Genomic DNA, 15,194 nt, shown 5'->3' with positions numbered 1-15,194 from the left:
GCTGGGGATATAGCCTAGTGGCAAGAGTGCCTGCCTCGGATACACGAGGCCCTAGGTTCGATTCCCCAGCACCACATATACAGAAAACGGCCAGAAGCGGCGCTGTGGCTCAAGTGGCAGAGTGCTAGCCTTGAGCGGGAAGAAGCCAGGGACAGTGCTCAGGCCCTGAGTCCAAGGCCCAGGACTGGCCAAAAAAAAAAAAAAAAAAATGTTAAAAAAAAAGAAAATGTAAATAGGACCACCACTATGGAAATCAGTTTACAAGTTCTCAAGAAAACAAACAAAAAAACCCTAAAAGCAGACCTACCTATGACCCTTCCATACCACTTGTTGGCATATTTCTCAAGGAAAATACATCAATATACCCAGTTTATTGTAATTCTGTTCACAGCCGCCAAACTGTGGAATCAGCTGAGGTGCCTAAAAACCAATGGCTATATAAAGAAAATATTATAATATGCGTGCATACTATTCCCTCCAAAAGAAAAAGCCAGTGCCAGTGGCTCATGCTTGTAATCCTGGCTACTCAGGAAGCAGAAATCTGAGGAGCATAGTTGGAAGCCAGTCCAGGTAGAGAAGTCTGAAAGTCTCTCCAAATAGCCATCAAAAAAGCTGGAAGTAGAGCTGTGACTCAAGCGGTGGAACATCCGCCTTCAGTGAAAACAAAGGCTCAGAGAAGCTAACTGGCCTGAGGTTACACAACTCCCAAGTGGCAGAACCAGGTTTTGTACTCCTCTTCTTCCTACACCTGTGCGAATCATTTCACCTTCTGGCCATGGTGGGACAGCAGAACTGGCGGGCCAGCTGGAAGCTGCTGCTGTGTGAAACAGGTGGGCACCGAGGACAGGGGGCAGTGCATGGGGGGGAGGGGACTTTGAGGGAGACAGTGATAGAGTTGGGGGCAACAGTGTGACCCAAGTGCAGAGGCTCGGGGGAAGGGGGCAGGATCCAAAGGGCCTGGAAGACGGGGAAGCCAGGGGTGGAAAGAGCATGTGGGAGATCTGGGGGCAGGGAGGAAGGACAGCACACCGGGTGTTGACAGACAGGAGGCTTCTCCCAGAGACCCAGTCAGGAGCCGGGCCAGCCCATGGGTGTTGATGACCTCATTTGGAACCATGTAGGAGGCCGAAGCCAGGTGTAGGGCAGCCCTAGGTCGAGGCTGGAGGAGGGCAGGGACAATTGGAGGAGGATGCTGTTCAGACACTGTGGAAAACACGGAAGATGGAATTCCTCCCCAGAGCTCAGTGCGCTTGGGCGACCATGAGGAGGAGATGTGGGTTCCGGGGCTGGGGGGCTGGAGAAGAGGAAGGGGAGGATGCTGATGCCCTCAACACAGATGGAGGGAAATGAGCAGAGATGAGGAGGCTATTTTCCCCTCCCAGCTGCTGAAGGTGAGTTCACTGCATTTCACACTACACTTCAGGCAAGGCTGAACTCGGCCGCTTAGCTACCTACCCCAGCCCAATGAGCCAGAGACTTCTTTTTTTTTTTTTTTTTTTAACATTTTAATAAAATTAACAAATAAATATTCTAAATCGTGGAGGCTACAGGGCCAAAGAGTAGAAATTAAAGACAATCTTCCTTACTCAGCACCTCCTTGGAGGAAAGAAGAGTCCCCCACTCTAGGCTGGTGTGGAGCTAGATTCAGGCTTGGAGGAGGGGAGTGATGGCGGAAGGGGTGGGGTCTGGGCTCTTGCAATCTGCCCCTCTCCAGGTGGCAAAAGAGGAGGGGGCAGTGGTCAAAAAACAAAAGTCCCTACAAGAGGGATCCCAGCGGCAGCCCGCAGGAGTGAGGGGGTAAAGGGAAAGCTAACCTACAAGAGGGGGGTGCAAGGGAGGGTGGTTTCTATGAGTCTGTGAAGCGGTGGGTGGGTGGGTAGGCTTCAGGTGGTTCTTGGGCCATGGCTGCTCACTCTCGGACGTAAACCCTGGTGCACACAACGTCGTTTGCCGTCATGGTCTGGGAGGACAGAAGTAGTTGTTAGCCTGCAAGGCACATGGACATGGGGGAGACCTGGCCTTTGACACTGGGGGAGAAGGATGGAGGCATCGCCTCCATCCAGGCATCGCCTGGCCTCCGGGTCCAAACAGGAAGGAACTGGTCCCAGAATGTCCAAGTATCATTGGAAGGAGACAGCAAATCAAGCAGGAGCCAAGCCAAGGGAGGTCCCCCAGCGTATATCTGTTGCACACAAAAAGGACCCCATTTCTCTCTCTTTTTTGTATTTTTAGTGCTACTCTAGGGATTGAACTCAGGGCTTTGCACTTACTAAGTTAATGCTCTCCAGATGGAGCCCATGGCTCCAATCTTTACAGTCTGTTTTTCAGATAGGATCTCATGCATTTCTCTGGGGGTAGCCTCAGACCTCAGTCCTCCTACCTCATCATCAGAGCAGTTGGGATTACAGGCATATACCTTCATGCCTGGCAAGGACCACCATTCCTCATTCACATGGTATGGGATATGGATGGTGTAGTCTTATCCAGCCAGCCCGATCAAAAGGATGGGAAGACCAGCCATGGCTGCTCTTGAACCTCCTACACCCCGGATCCTCCCAGATAAATGGCAAAGGCAGCAGAGCTTTGCTAGTGGCTAGGAGTGGGTGGGACTCACCAGGATCAGCTCTCCATCATTGGTCAGTTCTCTGGTCCAGGAGGTCTTGGGGCCATCTCCTTTCAGAAGCCTCTGCTCACAGACCATTTTGTTCTCACTCTCCCACTTCACCAGACTCTGTAAGGAAGCGGGGCCAAGTGAGCTGAACTCATCATGGAGGCCAAGCCAGTGAGTGGGATAGGGAACAGACAGGTGCTGTTTTCTCAGGGACTTCTTCATGGGGAACAGAGAAAAGCACTTAGGAAAGCTAGATGAACAGTGGCATGCGAGAGGCGCGGTCATGGATGTTAGGGTCAGGAAGGAACCTTGCAGGGTCTCCCATCCACCGTCTGCTCCTCAAACTCCTCCCCGATCTTGAAGTTAATCTCTGTGGTGCGCACAGCAGTAGAAGTCTTGATGTAGAATGTGTCCCCTTCCTGCTTGATCTCCACTGCTGGCTTGGAGGCTGCAGCCACGGCGATCTTCCTCAACATGATGTTCACCCCTATGGGGAGGAAGAAGGGACACCTGCCTCACACTCTGGCAGCAGGAAAGAACATAGGAGGAGATCTGGGTGTGAAAGGTGATAGGCTTCAGGAGGAGGTCCCCTGGAAGTCCTGCTCCTAGCTATGGCCCCACCTCTGTTGAGTTATCAGATGGATAGGGGTTTAAATCCCAGATCTTCATTCCCAGAATTCTCAGGGGCAATTTAATCCAGCCTCCCCTCCCCCCAAACACACATACAAATATTCTGCTCCAGGTTCATCATGGCTCTTCTTACCTCCGTTTGGCCTTTCATCTATCCTGGCTTGGGAACTTTCATCACTATGTCTTTCCTTATGCCCATATGCAGGGCACACCTGGAAAGTAGAGGCTAATTCCCTCCTGCCCTAACTACCCACCCTTTCTGGTGCTCGGCAGGTGTTCATTTGCCCAATCTCTACCCATCTCCCAAACAAGGAGCAGGATTCTCAGCAGAGAAAAGATATCAGTAATTGTTTCTACAGAGTAGCTAGCAGGCAGGGGAAGCCAGGGGCTCTGGAGTCAGATCCAGGAAGCTGTGATTTCTCCTTCCCCAAGCCCCCTTCCAGATTGGATGACCTTGGGCAAATGGCTTAACTTCTCTGAGCCTCGGATTCCTCAATGGTACAACAGAAACATTTCTTCAAATTTACTGAATGAAATGTGTGTTTAGAACCTAGAACCAGTGCCTGGCACACCTTTAACCTGTCAGAAAATTGGCAACTGTTGTCATTGTTAATATTATTTTCACTGCTTAAAAAGTGAAAAAGAGGGACTGGGAATATATCCTAGTGGTAAAGTGCTCGCCTCGTATACATGAAACCCTGGGTTCAATTTCTCAGCAGCACATATATAGAAAAAAGCCGGAAGTGGTGCTGCGGCTCAAGAGGTAGAGCCTTGAGCAAAAAGAAGCCAGGGACAGTGCTCAGGCCCTGAGTTCAAGCCCCAGGATTGGCAAAAAAACCAAAACAAAACAAAACAAAAAGAAGAGCTGGGACAGTGCCCAGGCTCTGAGTTTAAGCCCCAAGACAGGAGGAAAAAAGTGAAAAGGAGCTGGGCACTTGTAGCTCATATTTGTAGCCAACCCTAGCTAGTCAGGAGGCTGAGATCTGAGGATTGCAGTTTGAAGCCAGTCCAGGCAGAAAATTCCATAAGACTTTTTTTTGGCAGTTGTAGGGCTTGAATTCAGGGCCTGGGCACTGTCTCCGAGCTCTTTAGCTCAAGGCTAGCACTCTACAGTTCTATACCTTGAGCTACAGCTCCTCTTTTGGTTTATGAGCGTTTAATTGGAGATAAGAGTCTTTGGGGGAACTTTTCTGCCCAGACTGGCTTTGAACCACTATCCTCAGATCCCAGCCTCCTGAGTAGCTAAGATTACAGATGTGAGCCACCCAGTAACCACTCCAAAACTGACTCTAAGTGGTAGAAGAGTAGTAGCCTTGAACACAAAAGCTTAGGGACAGTGCCCAGGCCCTGAGTTCAAGCTCCAGGACCACCACCACCATAAAACAAAACAAAACAAAAAAGTGAAAAAGAAAGGAAAAGCCAACACTCTGACTCACTAGCCTTTCTAGAAAGTTCCTGTGTCCCTCTTCTTTCTTTTTGAGGTTTTTCCAAGTACACTAAAAATTACTTGATTGTTGTTTTAGGGGTGATATACCATGGGGTTACTGCAGGTAATAAGTACATTTCCTTCCTTTGGCGTAGTATCATCTGCCCCTCATTTTCTCCCATTCTGTCCCTCCTAGCTCCACCCGTTGCGTGGCCCACTTCATCCGTATCCAGTGTAGCCCGTGGGCTCTGCTGCTGTACTTTTTTCACCTGTTTTCCACTGATTCTGTGCCCTCCCCCCTCCTTTCAAGGAAACTGTTCTTCCTGAGAAGAGAGAAGAGAACAGCAGCCATCTCATTCAGCTTCTGTGGCTTCAGTCTCTGGGTACCCCTGTGTCCTTTCCCAGCTTAGACTCCTCCTTTGGCCCCTGTTAGGAAAAATAGGCAGAAAGGACTGGCATCTCTCTGCCAGGAAAAGCAGGAGGGAGCCCAATTGTCTATGCTCCACCTCCTACCCCCTGTACAACAAGGGAAGGGAGGAGGGCTGAGCTGGCCAAACTCCTGGGCCTTCTGCAGGTCTGGGTTCCTAGAGAAACAAACCTTCATTTCCCTCAGCACCAAAGCAGAATCACCCTATTTCAAACAGAAGGGAGAGGGAAGAGGCCTTGCCACTCGGGAGCCCCAGGACCCCTCTTCTAGGCTGCTGGTGTAAGTCCGGGGAGAAATGCCTGAGGTCTCCAAGCCCACTGGATTTGTTAGGAGACATACGTCACCATATCTTCTTGGATAAAGAAGCTACTTCACTCTTTCTACCTGGGAAGTCCTTCCGCTATCTAACATCCATCTTTCCTGTGACCGGAACAGACACATGGCTGTCACACCTCAGAGGGAATAAATAGCCCCCACTACTGAGCACTCCCCACCAGATAGAACCCAAGAATAGGATTAGGGGCAAGAAGGAGCTGAGGTGTCTGCAGAGGCAAGATTGGATTCAGAGAACACATCTACCCAACAGCCTCTGGTGCCTGTGGCGCTGGAGGCCTGGCTCAGAGGCTTTGGCTGACACAGGACAGTGTTTGTCTACAGGGTCTGTTTTCAATCTGCCCCTTAGCAGGGCCTGAGGAGGACACGTGGCTCTGAGAGACCCTGCAGAGAGAACAAACAGCCTGAAGACAGACAGTGGGGTTGGCTCTTACTTTCCAGCTGGGGCCTGGGGGTGTGCCAGGCCACCACCTCAGGGCAGAATCCAGAACAGCTGGGGAAGGGAGTGGCAAATAGATTTCCTAAAAGGAAAATTTCTACGCTTTGATCCTTCTTTTCAGCAAGAGCAGAGTAAGAAAGATTCACATTGTGGTTAGATGACCGGCAGAACTAACACTGCTAACACTGCACTCTTTTTAGGTTTAGACTTATTCTATAGACCCTTGATTTTTCCAAGCACACACACTCATGCACAAGTGTGCTAAGCAGTAGTTAGGCTTAGGCTGTTCCCACTTGTTGAGGTCTATAACCTTCCCCACCTCGTCCCAGATGTTTCCCCAATCAGGGACTCCTGGCGCTCTCCTCTTTACCAATCTCTAGCCTGGTTCCCCACCCCCCCCAGGAGGCAGCAATGGGGGGGGGGGGGCAAGAAAGTTATGAGCACAAAAGGCAGTCTGAATGGATTCAGCTCTCTCCCCCCACACCCCCCCCCCCCAGACCTACACACATCATGGACCTACACACACAGATGGGCTACAGCTGGTCTCTGGCTGGAAAGAGAGGCAGGAACCTCGGCTTTTGGAAATGAAAGAATTGGGGTTTCACACAAAGACATTTGTTGAAATCCAAGAAAGTGATAATTATCCAGTGACTTTAGGACTCCGGAGCTGCCTGCAGTAGGAAAATATTTGTCTCACAGATGGGGGTGGGGTGGAGTGGTGAGGAGAAAATGGAAAGTGCAGAAGGGGGAAGGAGCGGCCCCGGGGGATGCTTCGCGGCGCTGGACCACCTGGTGGGCGGAGCCAGCTGCGGCGTAAAGACCCTGCCCCAGGGATTAGGTTTCTGCGGCGGAGGGCTTGGGGAGGGAGTTGCAACGTCTCCTAAGGGATCAGCGGAGTCAGGACCCAGGTTCCTGGCCTGGATGTGGAAGCTTTCCCAGCAGCAGTGTCTAAACTGCAAGAGAGACAGGTGCCCTGACCGCGGGTCAGGGCTGTAGGACCCGCCACCCTGCTCCACAGACCAACCTCCCATGCTTCTGGTTTCTACTTGATCCACAGGCTCTGAGTCGCCGCTAGAGTCGGCACTTGGTGGGCGCCCCACTGGAAAAAGCAGATTTTAGGCGGCCAGGTCCAGTGTTTCGGGACCCAGACGATCGGTCCATTTCAATTCTCCTTCTATAAATGTAGGCTCCAACTCCCATTAACACCCCGCCGCCGTTGATTTGGTCTCAAGTTTCTGGTCCCTACCTCCCCATCTTCAAGGATCCTAGTATCTCCATTGCCCGTCCTGAGCGCTCAAAACCCGCCTTACCCAGCTCTAAGAGCATATCCTCGAAGTTTTCTGATTTGATGATCTTCCAGTTTCCAGAAAAGTTGGGCATGGTGGCAGTGTGGATGGCGGTCCCCTTAGGTTCCTCGGCTAGAGCACTGGACACTGAGTCCTTTAGTCGAAAAATATCCTGCTGCTGCCTTTGCAGACTCCCGAGACTCTCGGGAACCAGGACACGTTGGAGGACAACGCCAGAGCCGGCTTGGGCTCCCGCGCGGGCAGTTTTTATACCGGGAGCCGGCCCGCCCCTGCCCAGGAACGAGGTGGCCCCGCCTCCCGCTCCGCCTTCGTACCCCACCTGGGGGGGTCTCCCCGGAGCCGCCCCCAACCCAGTCTCTGGTTCTAATCCTGTATGCGAGCCTGAGGGTCTCTGGGAGCCGAGATAGCCTGCCCTCGGGCCAGTGGGGGAAGCAGAAGGGGCGCGCGCCCTCGGGTGGCGCCTTTGGATGGAGATGGGGGGGGCGCCAGGCCTGGGGTCGCACGTCGTGCACGGTGAGCCTCGGGGCCACGTTTTGCCCACCCGACTCGGCGCACCGGGCTCCTTGGAGACTGGTGTCCCGACTGGAGTAAACCCCAGATCTAGATCGCGCCGGGGCCGAGCCCCGATTCCACGGGAGCCGGAACCGGACCCAGTGGGACCGCTCCGAACTCCCAGAAGCCGAGGAAGCCCGGGGTGCCGGGGTCCGCCGCGTGCGCGAGGCAACGGCGCCCTCTCCTGGGATGACCCGCGGCCGAGAGGGGAGGTGCACGGGCCGCCCCCCCAACACCTGGCCCGGCTTGGGGGTCGGGTGGTCCCCGTGGACCCTAAAAAAGAACCCCAGGCAACTGGTCTCACTGAAGGCACCGGGCGGACGCCGAAGGGTTAAGCGGGAGCCGGGGGCGCGAGGCTGGGCAGGGCAGAGGTCACCGCCAATCTCTTGCCCCGGTTCTTTATTGAGGCGCTTTTCCCCCCCGGCTCGGCTCCCGGGGCCCAGGGGGGCGGGGCGGGACGCGGAGCTCTGCGCGCCGCCGCCGGGGTGGGGGTGAGGAGCCTGGGCGCCCCGACGGGGAGCGGGGTCTCAGGTGTCGCCATCCTGAGCTGTAAACCCGGCGGAAGGAGCGGCTTTGAAGTGGGAGATGAAAGGAGGAGGGTTGGGGGGCAGGGCCCAGCTTCCCGCCGAGCCCCCAGTGGGAAGGGACGGGACCCCGGTGATGGGTGGGTGGAGGCTGGGCGGCGGGACCCGGAGACAGGCCTGGAGACCCGATGCCGGAAACCGCGGAGGACGGAATGCGGTGCGGGAGCGGAGAGCACCGTGCCCGCCTGTCAGCACCCGGGGGAGTGGGGGGGGGGGGTGGCTCCGCGGAGCACGTGGTCCCGAGGCTCGCCCCGCACCCCCAACTCCCTGCCCCAGCATTCGTCCTCCAGCCACTTCCAAGGCTGGGCCAGGAGCCCCGCCAGCCGTCGTGGCCCAGGGTGGAGCGGGCGGGCCGGGGACTGGGGGGGGGGGGGGGCCCGTCGGAGTCCTCATCCACCGGACCCGGAAGCTGCCCCCCGGGGCGGTGGAGCTGGGGAGAAGCTGAAGTCCGTCTAGCTCAGGAGAGGGATTGGAAGGTGAACCTCGGCGCACAGGCCGGGCACTGCCGGGGTCAGGCCTCTGAGCTGAGGGAGATGTGTGAATCACCGGGTGGGTAGCAGGGAGGCAGCTGGGCCGGCCGCAGCCCGGGGGAGGGAGGCAGGGACGGAGGTAACCGCGCGGAAAGCGCTTGGGGATGGGGCCCCGCCCAGCCGTAGCCAATCCACTGGCAGAGGCCGGAGAAGGGCGCTGGGTTTAAGGATCCAGGGCTGGGGGGGGAGGGAGACGCGGTCTGGGGGCCTGGGCCTCTGGAAGGGGCAGTGGGTAGCGCAGCAGCTCTGCGGGGGCAGTGGAGGGAAGGGGGCCCCGGGGAGACAGCTCAGGATCTGGGGCGGCGGGGCTGCAGCTCCTCCCCCTCTCTCCCGGCTCCGCGTCGCTGTAGGTAATGGGAGAGGGATTAGGTTCTGACAGGGAAATCCGGCTCCTGGCCAGAGGGATGAGGAGAGGCTGGAGGAGGGAAGGTGACGGAAACTCGACTCCCGCTGCCTCTACTTCTCCAACTCGGGTCATGACGTCCCTCTCCACCCGCAGCCCTCTGGAACCCCTACCCCGAAAAATCCAGTCTTCTGCTCAGCCTTTCTCCCGCTTAGAGAAGGGGGCCAGGGCAGGCCCTCTCCTGCGCATGACTGAGCCTCGGGACCGAGGCGAAAACCTCACCCCAAGGCCGGTTATCAGGACGAAGGACACCCAGCCTGGGAGAAACGCGATTCTGTCCTTGGATGCTAGCGCAGGGGAAGCACGGGCACCGCAGCTTAGCCAAAAATATCGGGGAAGCTGGAGCCGGGAGGGGGGAGTGTTCCTTGAGGTGGGGGACAAGCCCCCCTCCCTTTACTTCCTCACTCCCCCATCAGCCAACTGGGCAAGATTTCCAAAGAGACAGAAGACAAAGGGAAGTGGGGCTGGAAGAGGAATTCTTTCCAGATGTGTTTGTGGTTTGGCAGCTCAGGGCCTGAGCTCAGGCCCCAACACCCCAACCCTGACTGAAGAAGGGCGGTGAGGGTCGGAGGCAGCAGCCCACTAGCTGGGGCTGGAGGTCTCCCGGCCTAGCAGCCAGCTGTGTTACCCCAGGGGGACAGTGCGGGTGGCTCCCGGAGTGGTGGGTGCTCAGGAGAGATGCTCTGGGAGTTCGCACCACACTGAAGGGTGGGAGATGAGAGGGGGCCAACTGGAAATGGACGGAGGTCCTGGGGACAAGGAGCAGGACTAGGGACCCCGGAGCCAGGCAGTGGGGAGGAGCTAACATCAGCCACTCAGTGGCAAACAACTGGCTTTAATTTCCCGCTGGGATCAATAAGGAGAAAGAATTTCCCAGTGTTGCTGGCCTTTTAATTATGACCAAATCTGTTGCAGATCTGCCCTGGCTGGCCCCTTTCCCCTTTCTAGGGGGGCCTTGATCATAACCCTCTTGGGGCTACCCCAGGAATTTGGAGACTCAAGTGGGGGAAGAGTGAAAAGTTGACCAGAAAAATCTGGGGGAACTGAGGCAAGATGGGGGCGTCGTGTGAGCTAGGAATAAATACAAATTTGGGATAGTTAGAGAAGGAACATTCTGGAGCTTTGTTCCATTGTAGTGTAGAGAGGAGGAAAGGGGCTGGTTTTGCAACAGCAGCAGGAATGAAGATGGGTAGGGTCTAGCTGTGCGCACAATTGAGGAGTGCAGGCCTTGGAGTAGATGCCCCTACCGTACTCTGTCACTTCTTGGAGGTTGACTGTGGGAGAGGTGACCACACAGTCCAGCACAGGAGACTCATGAAGGTCCCACCCTCGCCCCCAACCAGGATCAGGGAGATTCTCCAGCCAATGTCAGCACTGGTGGAGAACCTCACCCCATGCAGTATCATTGCCTCTGCCAGGTCAGAGGGTTTGTTGGCTGGAACTCAGATAGAAATGAAAGCCAGGTGGGGCTGGACACCTGGGGTTCTGCTGCTCAGCAGAGGGGGCCAGGAAAGAAGTTAGGACTTGTACGAAGGTGGGGAGGTCTGAGAGCAGAAGAGGAGCTGGGGACCACTGGGGCAAGGCTGTTGCATTTCCTAATCCCCACCCCCACTCCTCAGGATTCTGAGCAGATAAAACATCTTGCCTCATGACTGCTCCACCCTCAGTGCAGAGGGGAGCTCTGTACCCTTGCTCTGGGCCAAGCAGGGATCCAGCTTCCTGGAATGTGTAAAGGCCAGGCTCTGATTGGCCACCCCCCCTCCCAACAGCAAACTACCACTGCATCAGAATAGATAGAAGTTAGACTAAGCTTCTAGCAACATGCTTCTAGCATGCTGAGAGACAGGATGCAAGACCGAGGGAAAGCAACCCATTTTCCCCAGAAGCACGAGAGTGGGAGGGAGAGACGCTGAGAAGCAGGGAGGGTGGAAGTAAGAGTCAAGATGGACTTGAGGAGAAAGGAAGCTCCACCCAAAGCCGAGGATGACGGTGACCCCTCAGGGCTGGCCTAGGGTGTGGCCTGGGGAACAGGTGTGGCACTGCAGGGTCAGGACCGCAGTCTGGCTGCTTGGAGGGGTTGCAGTCAGACTGGATAGGGTCTGCAGCACCCAGGCAGTGCCTGTGTTGTTCTTGGCTCTGCCATTCTGTTCCCAGCTCCAGCTGCCAACGCTGTCCTCAGGGCTGGGCTGGGCTGGCTGAACCAGGGAGGGGAGAGGGAGGAAGGAGGTAGAGATGCACTGGCTGAGGACATGTCTGGACTGAGGCTCAGTCCCCTGGATGGAGACTGTGACCTGCAGTTAAACTCATGGGCTTTATGTTCCCGAAGCAAAACCCCCTCTGCCACTCCCACCCTCTGCCTCGCAAATCCCTCCGTACCTCAGGAAGGGCAATGCTGTAGCCATGGCAAGTTTGGCTGGGTCTGGTGGTACCTGGGGAAATGGCCAGCTCTGGAAGGCACCTTGCAGCTCGGCCTCCAGGCCTGCTGCTTCCCCAAGGGCACTGGGCTTGGGGAAGGGGCCACGTTCCAGACGCCTGCCACCTTTCCAGCCCTCTGAGGGAGAAATGGAGGGAGAGTGGAGATCTGTGAACCCACCCCTCCATGCCAACTTCTGGAGGAAGAGCTGAGAGAAAGGGATGCAAGCTGGTGGGTACTGAGCCAGATAACCAGATTCTGGGATAGAAGAGCAAAGAGGATGGAAGTCAAGTCTCAAAGAGGAGACTGAGAGGGCTTGAAGTTCTGGATGGGAAGCAGAGGGGCTATTGGACTCACTATCCCTGGAGCTGGCTAGCGGGGACTGATGGGTCAGCCTCTGCAAGGTGAACAGGGCTGCTTGGGGCTCCCATCCTCTTTTCTCTTAAGCCCTCAAAATGCAGTTGTTTTCTGCAGACGATGGACCAGTAGTTTCCTGGGCCAATGGAAACAGCTATCCTGGTGGCTCCAAGGATGCTGGAGTTCCCAGTTCCCCAAACCCAGGGCCCTCCTTGCTGCCCCGCCAGGTCTGGCAGCCCCAGGTCCTTTCCTGGGGAGCAATGGTTTGGCCCTACAGAGTCAAGCCGCAGAGGGGATTTGAGCAGAATTAAGGTACCCAGCCCAAATCTCTGGTCCCTCTCTTGCCATCCCAAGCTGGCAGGGATAAAAAGGGATACAAAAGTTCAGTCTGGTCTGAAAAAGGCCTTGTCCTTCCCATGACCTCCCACTCCCACCCCTCCTTCTAAAAGGGCTAGAGAATTGAGCTGGCAGGCTGAAGGGTGGGAGAGGCCCCAGACTGACCTAGACCTAATAGCTTTCTCTGGGCAGCAGGAACAAAATGGGAAAAAGATGTGTGAGGTGGGAAGCTCTGATTTCCTTTCCCCTGCGGGCATGAACGCTGGAAAATGTCAGCTGTCAAGGAGGCTGAATAATCTCCCCGCCTCCCCCCTTCCCACCCCCCCACCCCCCGCCTGTCTGGAGTGCAAAGGACATTTGTGGGGATGCACATGGCTCTGATGCAGTCCTCAACCTCTCCCTGTCTGGGATTCTACCAACCTGGGCCGAGCCATCCAGGCAGGAGCTGCAGAACTCACAGATCCGCAGGAACATGTCTGGGGTAGGGGATCAAGGAAGCCAGGAGTTCCTGATTTCACACTGCCAGCCTCCCCAACATGGTCTCACGCCTCCTAAATCCCAGATCTCTGAGACTGGGAGGGCCAGGCTTCCAGATGATCTGGATTGCTGGTTAGTCAGTCTTCCCACTGGCCTAGAGACAGAGCCATCTGGGAGCCAGGACACTCACCAGGATCAGTGCTTACCAGTGCTGCTTTTGGGGCACTGTGTCTGTGGGCTGAGTCTCCTCAGAAACTCCCTCACCTCCAGGGACTGTTTCCAGGAGTCCAAGGGACTCCAATTGGTCCAAGGAGTCAAATTGGTTTCAGCTGGGAGGAGGCAGCTTGGAGTGAAGACTGTGTGTGTGCATGCATGCACGTCTGTGTGCCTAGCTTAAGAGAAACCCCCTTCCCCTGGTCTTTGTCCCCTTTTCTTCCCAGCTCCACCCTCTTACCCATGAGGAAACCTTCTCAAGAGCTACTCACTCTGCCAACCAGGCCTGGGTTTAGAGCTGCCAGGCTGGATTCTCTGCCTCCCTGGATCCTGGGTGTTGGCTCCGTTCCCTCCCAGCTCCCAGGGCAAGGGCAGTCATTTACTTCTTCCTCCTTCAGTTATGATTTAGATCCTTCTCATGGAATCGATCCAAAGAAGCAACCAAGCAGGATTCCACAGATGGAAGAGTGTGAGGTAGCCTTTGGAGTGTTACACTAGCCTAGGGTTGCTCTGTTGCTTGGTGCTCTGACAGGTCAGGCCAAGGACACAGCACCATCCTGGGAGCACTGTTAGCTCTGGACCCTCTACCATGTAAAAGCTTTCTATGAGCTGTGCTGGGCCTGTGACTCCAAAGCTTTGCCCTTTTTTGTTTTTGTTTTTGTTTTTGCCAGTCCTGAGGCTTGAACTCAGGGCCTGAGCACTGTCCCTGGCTTCTTTTTGCTCAAGGCTAGCCACTCTGCCACTTGAGCCACAGAGCCACTTCTGGCCTTTTCTGTATATGTGGTGCTGAGGATTCGAACCCAGGGCTTCATGTATACAAGGCAAGCACTCTTACCACTAGGCCATATTCCCAGCCCATGGAGCTGAGATCTGAGGATCACAGTTCAAAGCCAGCCCAGGCTGTAAAACCTAGGGGCTCAAGTGGTAGAGGACTACTAGCCTTGAGCTCAGGGACAGCGCCTGGGCTCCAAGTTCAAGCTCTATGACCACTAACAATAAAAAAGTTCAGAAGCCAGTGCTGGTGGCTCATGTCTATAATCCTAACTACTCAGAAGGCTGAGATTTAAGGATCTCAATTCTAAGCCAGCCTGGGCAGGAAAGTCCATGTAACTCTTACCTCCAATAAACTTCTTAGAAAAAGCTGGAAGTGGAGCTGTGGCCCAAGTGGTAGAGCATTAACCTTGAGCATGAAGAGGCTCAGGGACAGCGCCCTGCTCTGAGTTCAAGCCCTAGGACTGGCAAAACAACAACAACAAAGAAAAAACAAAAACGGATGGTATTGGTAATAAGACACACACACACACACACACACACACACACACACACACACACACACACACACACACACACACACACACACACACACACACACACACACACACGACAAAACCAGGAAGTGAGGGGTGGGCAGAAAGAAGATGCAACAAAAACCTGGGTTCTCTACTTTTCTGGGCACATGCATGCCTTGGAGTTCCCCTTGGTGGGTCAGGGCCAGCTTTGATGAAGGCAGGAAAGTCAAAGATGTCAATTTTGGATTAAGTAGTTGTTCATTACAAAACACCCCAAAGCCCCACTCTGCATGTTAGCTTAAATCTGTCCCAAATCAGGCCACTCCTCACTCCCCTGCCACAACACCTCCACCTAACCTCCACACAGGTGGTCTACTTTCATTCTCTCCTAAAGAGGAGTCCTGCATCAGTTTCTATTATTACTCTGCTCAGATCCTGCTAGGCAGGTGTCCTGTCACTTGAGCTATGCTCCAATCTTCTTAGCTTTAGCTATTTTTGAAGATGCTCTCTTGATTTGTACCCCCAGGCTAGCCTGGGGCCACAACCCCTGCATACTTACCCTAACTCAGAAGTATCCAACCTTTCATCTTATTGCCCTGATCTCCAAGTCTAGTTGCTTCTGCCTTCTTTGTGAAGCTCCCCTGCCTCTTCCCACTCCACTGATTCAGATGTCTATTGTTGCTCATTCCACAGAGCTCTTCTCCAGTGCAGCTTCCATTTGGCTGCCAGCATCACCTTTGCAGGATACACATCTGTTCACATCTCTTCCCTGCTCTGAAATCTTCCCATGGCTTTGGAGAGCACTTGCCACACTGTACTGACAACAGTTTACTGATTTTTAGTTCTCAGGCTGCTGAATCAATTCAG

General features: G+C 54.9%; 1 protein-coding gene across 1 annotated transcript; it reads right to left on the bottom strand.

Moving 5' to 3' along the window:
- Positions 1 to 1,498: 1,498 nt before the first annotated feature.
- Positions 1,499 to 7,388, bottom strand: Crabp2 (cellular retinoic acid binding protein 2). The gene is made up of 4 exons (XM_048357074.1): positions 7,177 to 7,388; positions 2,920 to 3,098; positions 2,615 to 2,731; positions 1,499 to 1,960 (listed from the first exon to the last, which is right to left on the bottom strand). The coding sequence occupies exons 1-4, from the start codon at positions 7,244 to 7,246 to the stop codon at positions 1,910 to 1,912; spliced, it is 417 nt and encodes a 138-aa protein (XP_048213031.1). The 5' UTR covers positions 7,247 to 7,388; the 3' UTR covers positions 1,499 to 1,909.
- Between the last annotated feature and the right edge of the window lie 7,806 nt (positions 7,389 to 15,194).

Source organism: Perognathus longimembris, chromosome 11 (assembly GCF_023159225.1).
Source record: "Perognathus longimembris pacificus isolate PPM17 chromosome 11, ASM2315922v1, whole genome shotgun sequence".
Classification (NCBI taxonomy): Eukaryota; Metazoa; Chordata; class Mammalia; order Rodentia; family Heteromyidae; genus Perognathus; species Perognathus longimembris.
The sequence above is the reverse complement of the archived record's forward strand: the minus strand, read 5'-3'. Positions and strand labels throughout refer to the sequence as shown.

Excerpts from the sequence above, each read along its gene's own strand:
- Crabp2 (XM_048357074.1), bottom strand. The coding sequence starts at position 7,246 with ATGCCCAACTTTTCTGGAAACTGGAAGATCATCAAATCAGAAAACTTC. Across the intron at positions 2,732-2,919 it reads TGGATGGGAGACCCTGCAAG|AGTCTGGTGAAGTGGGAGAG; the intron begins GTTCCTTCCTGA and ends GCTTCCTTACAG. Across the intron at positions 1,961-2,614 it reads ATGATGGAGAGCTGATCCTG|ACCATGACGGCAAACGACGT; the intron begins GTGAGTCCCACC and ends CTGTCCTCCCAG.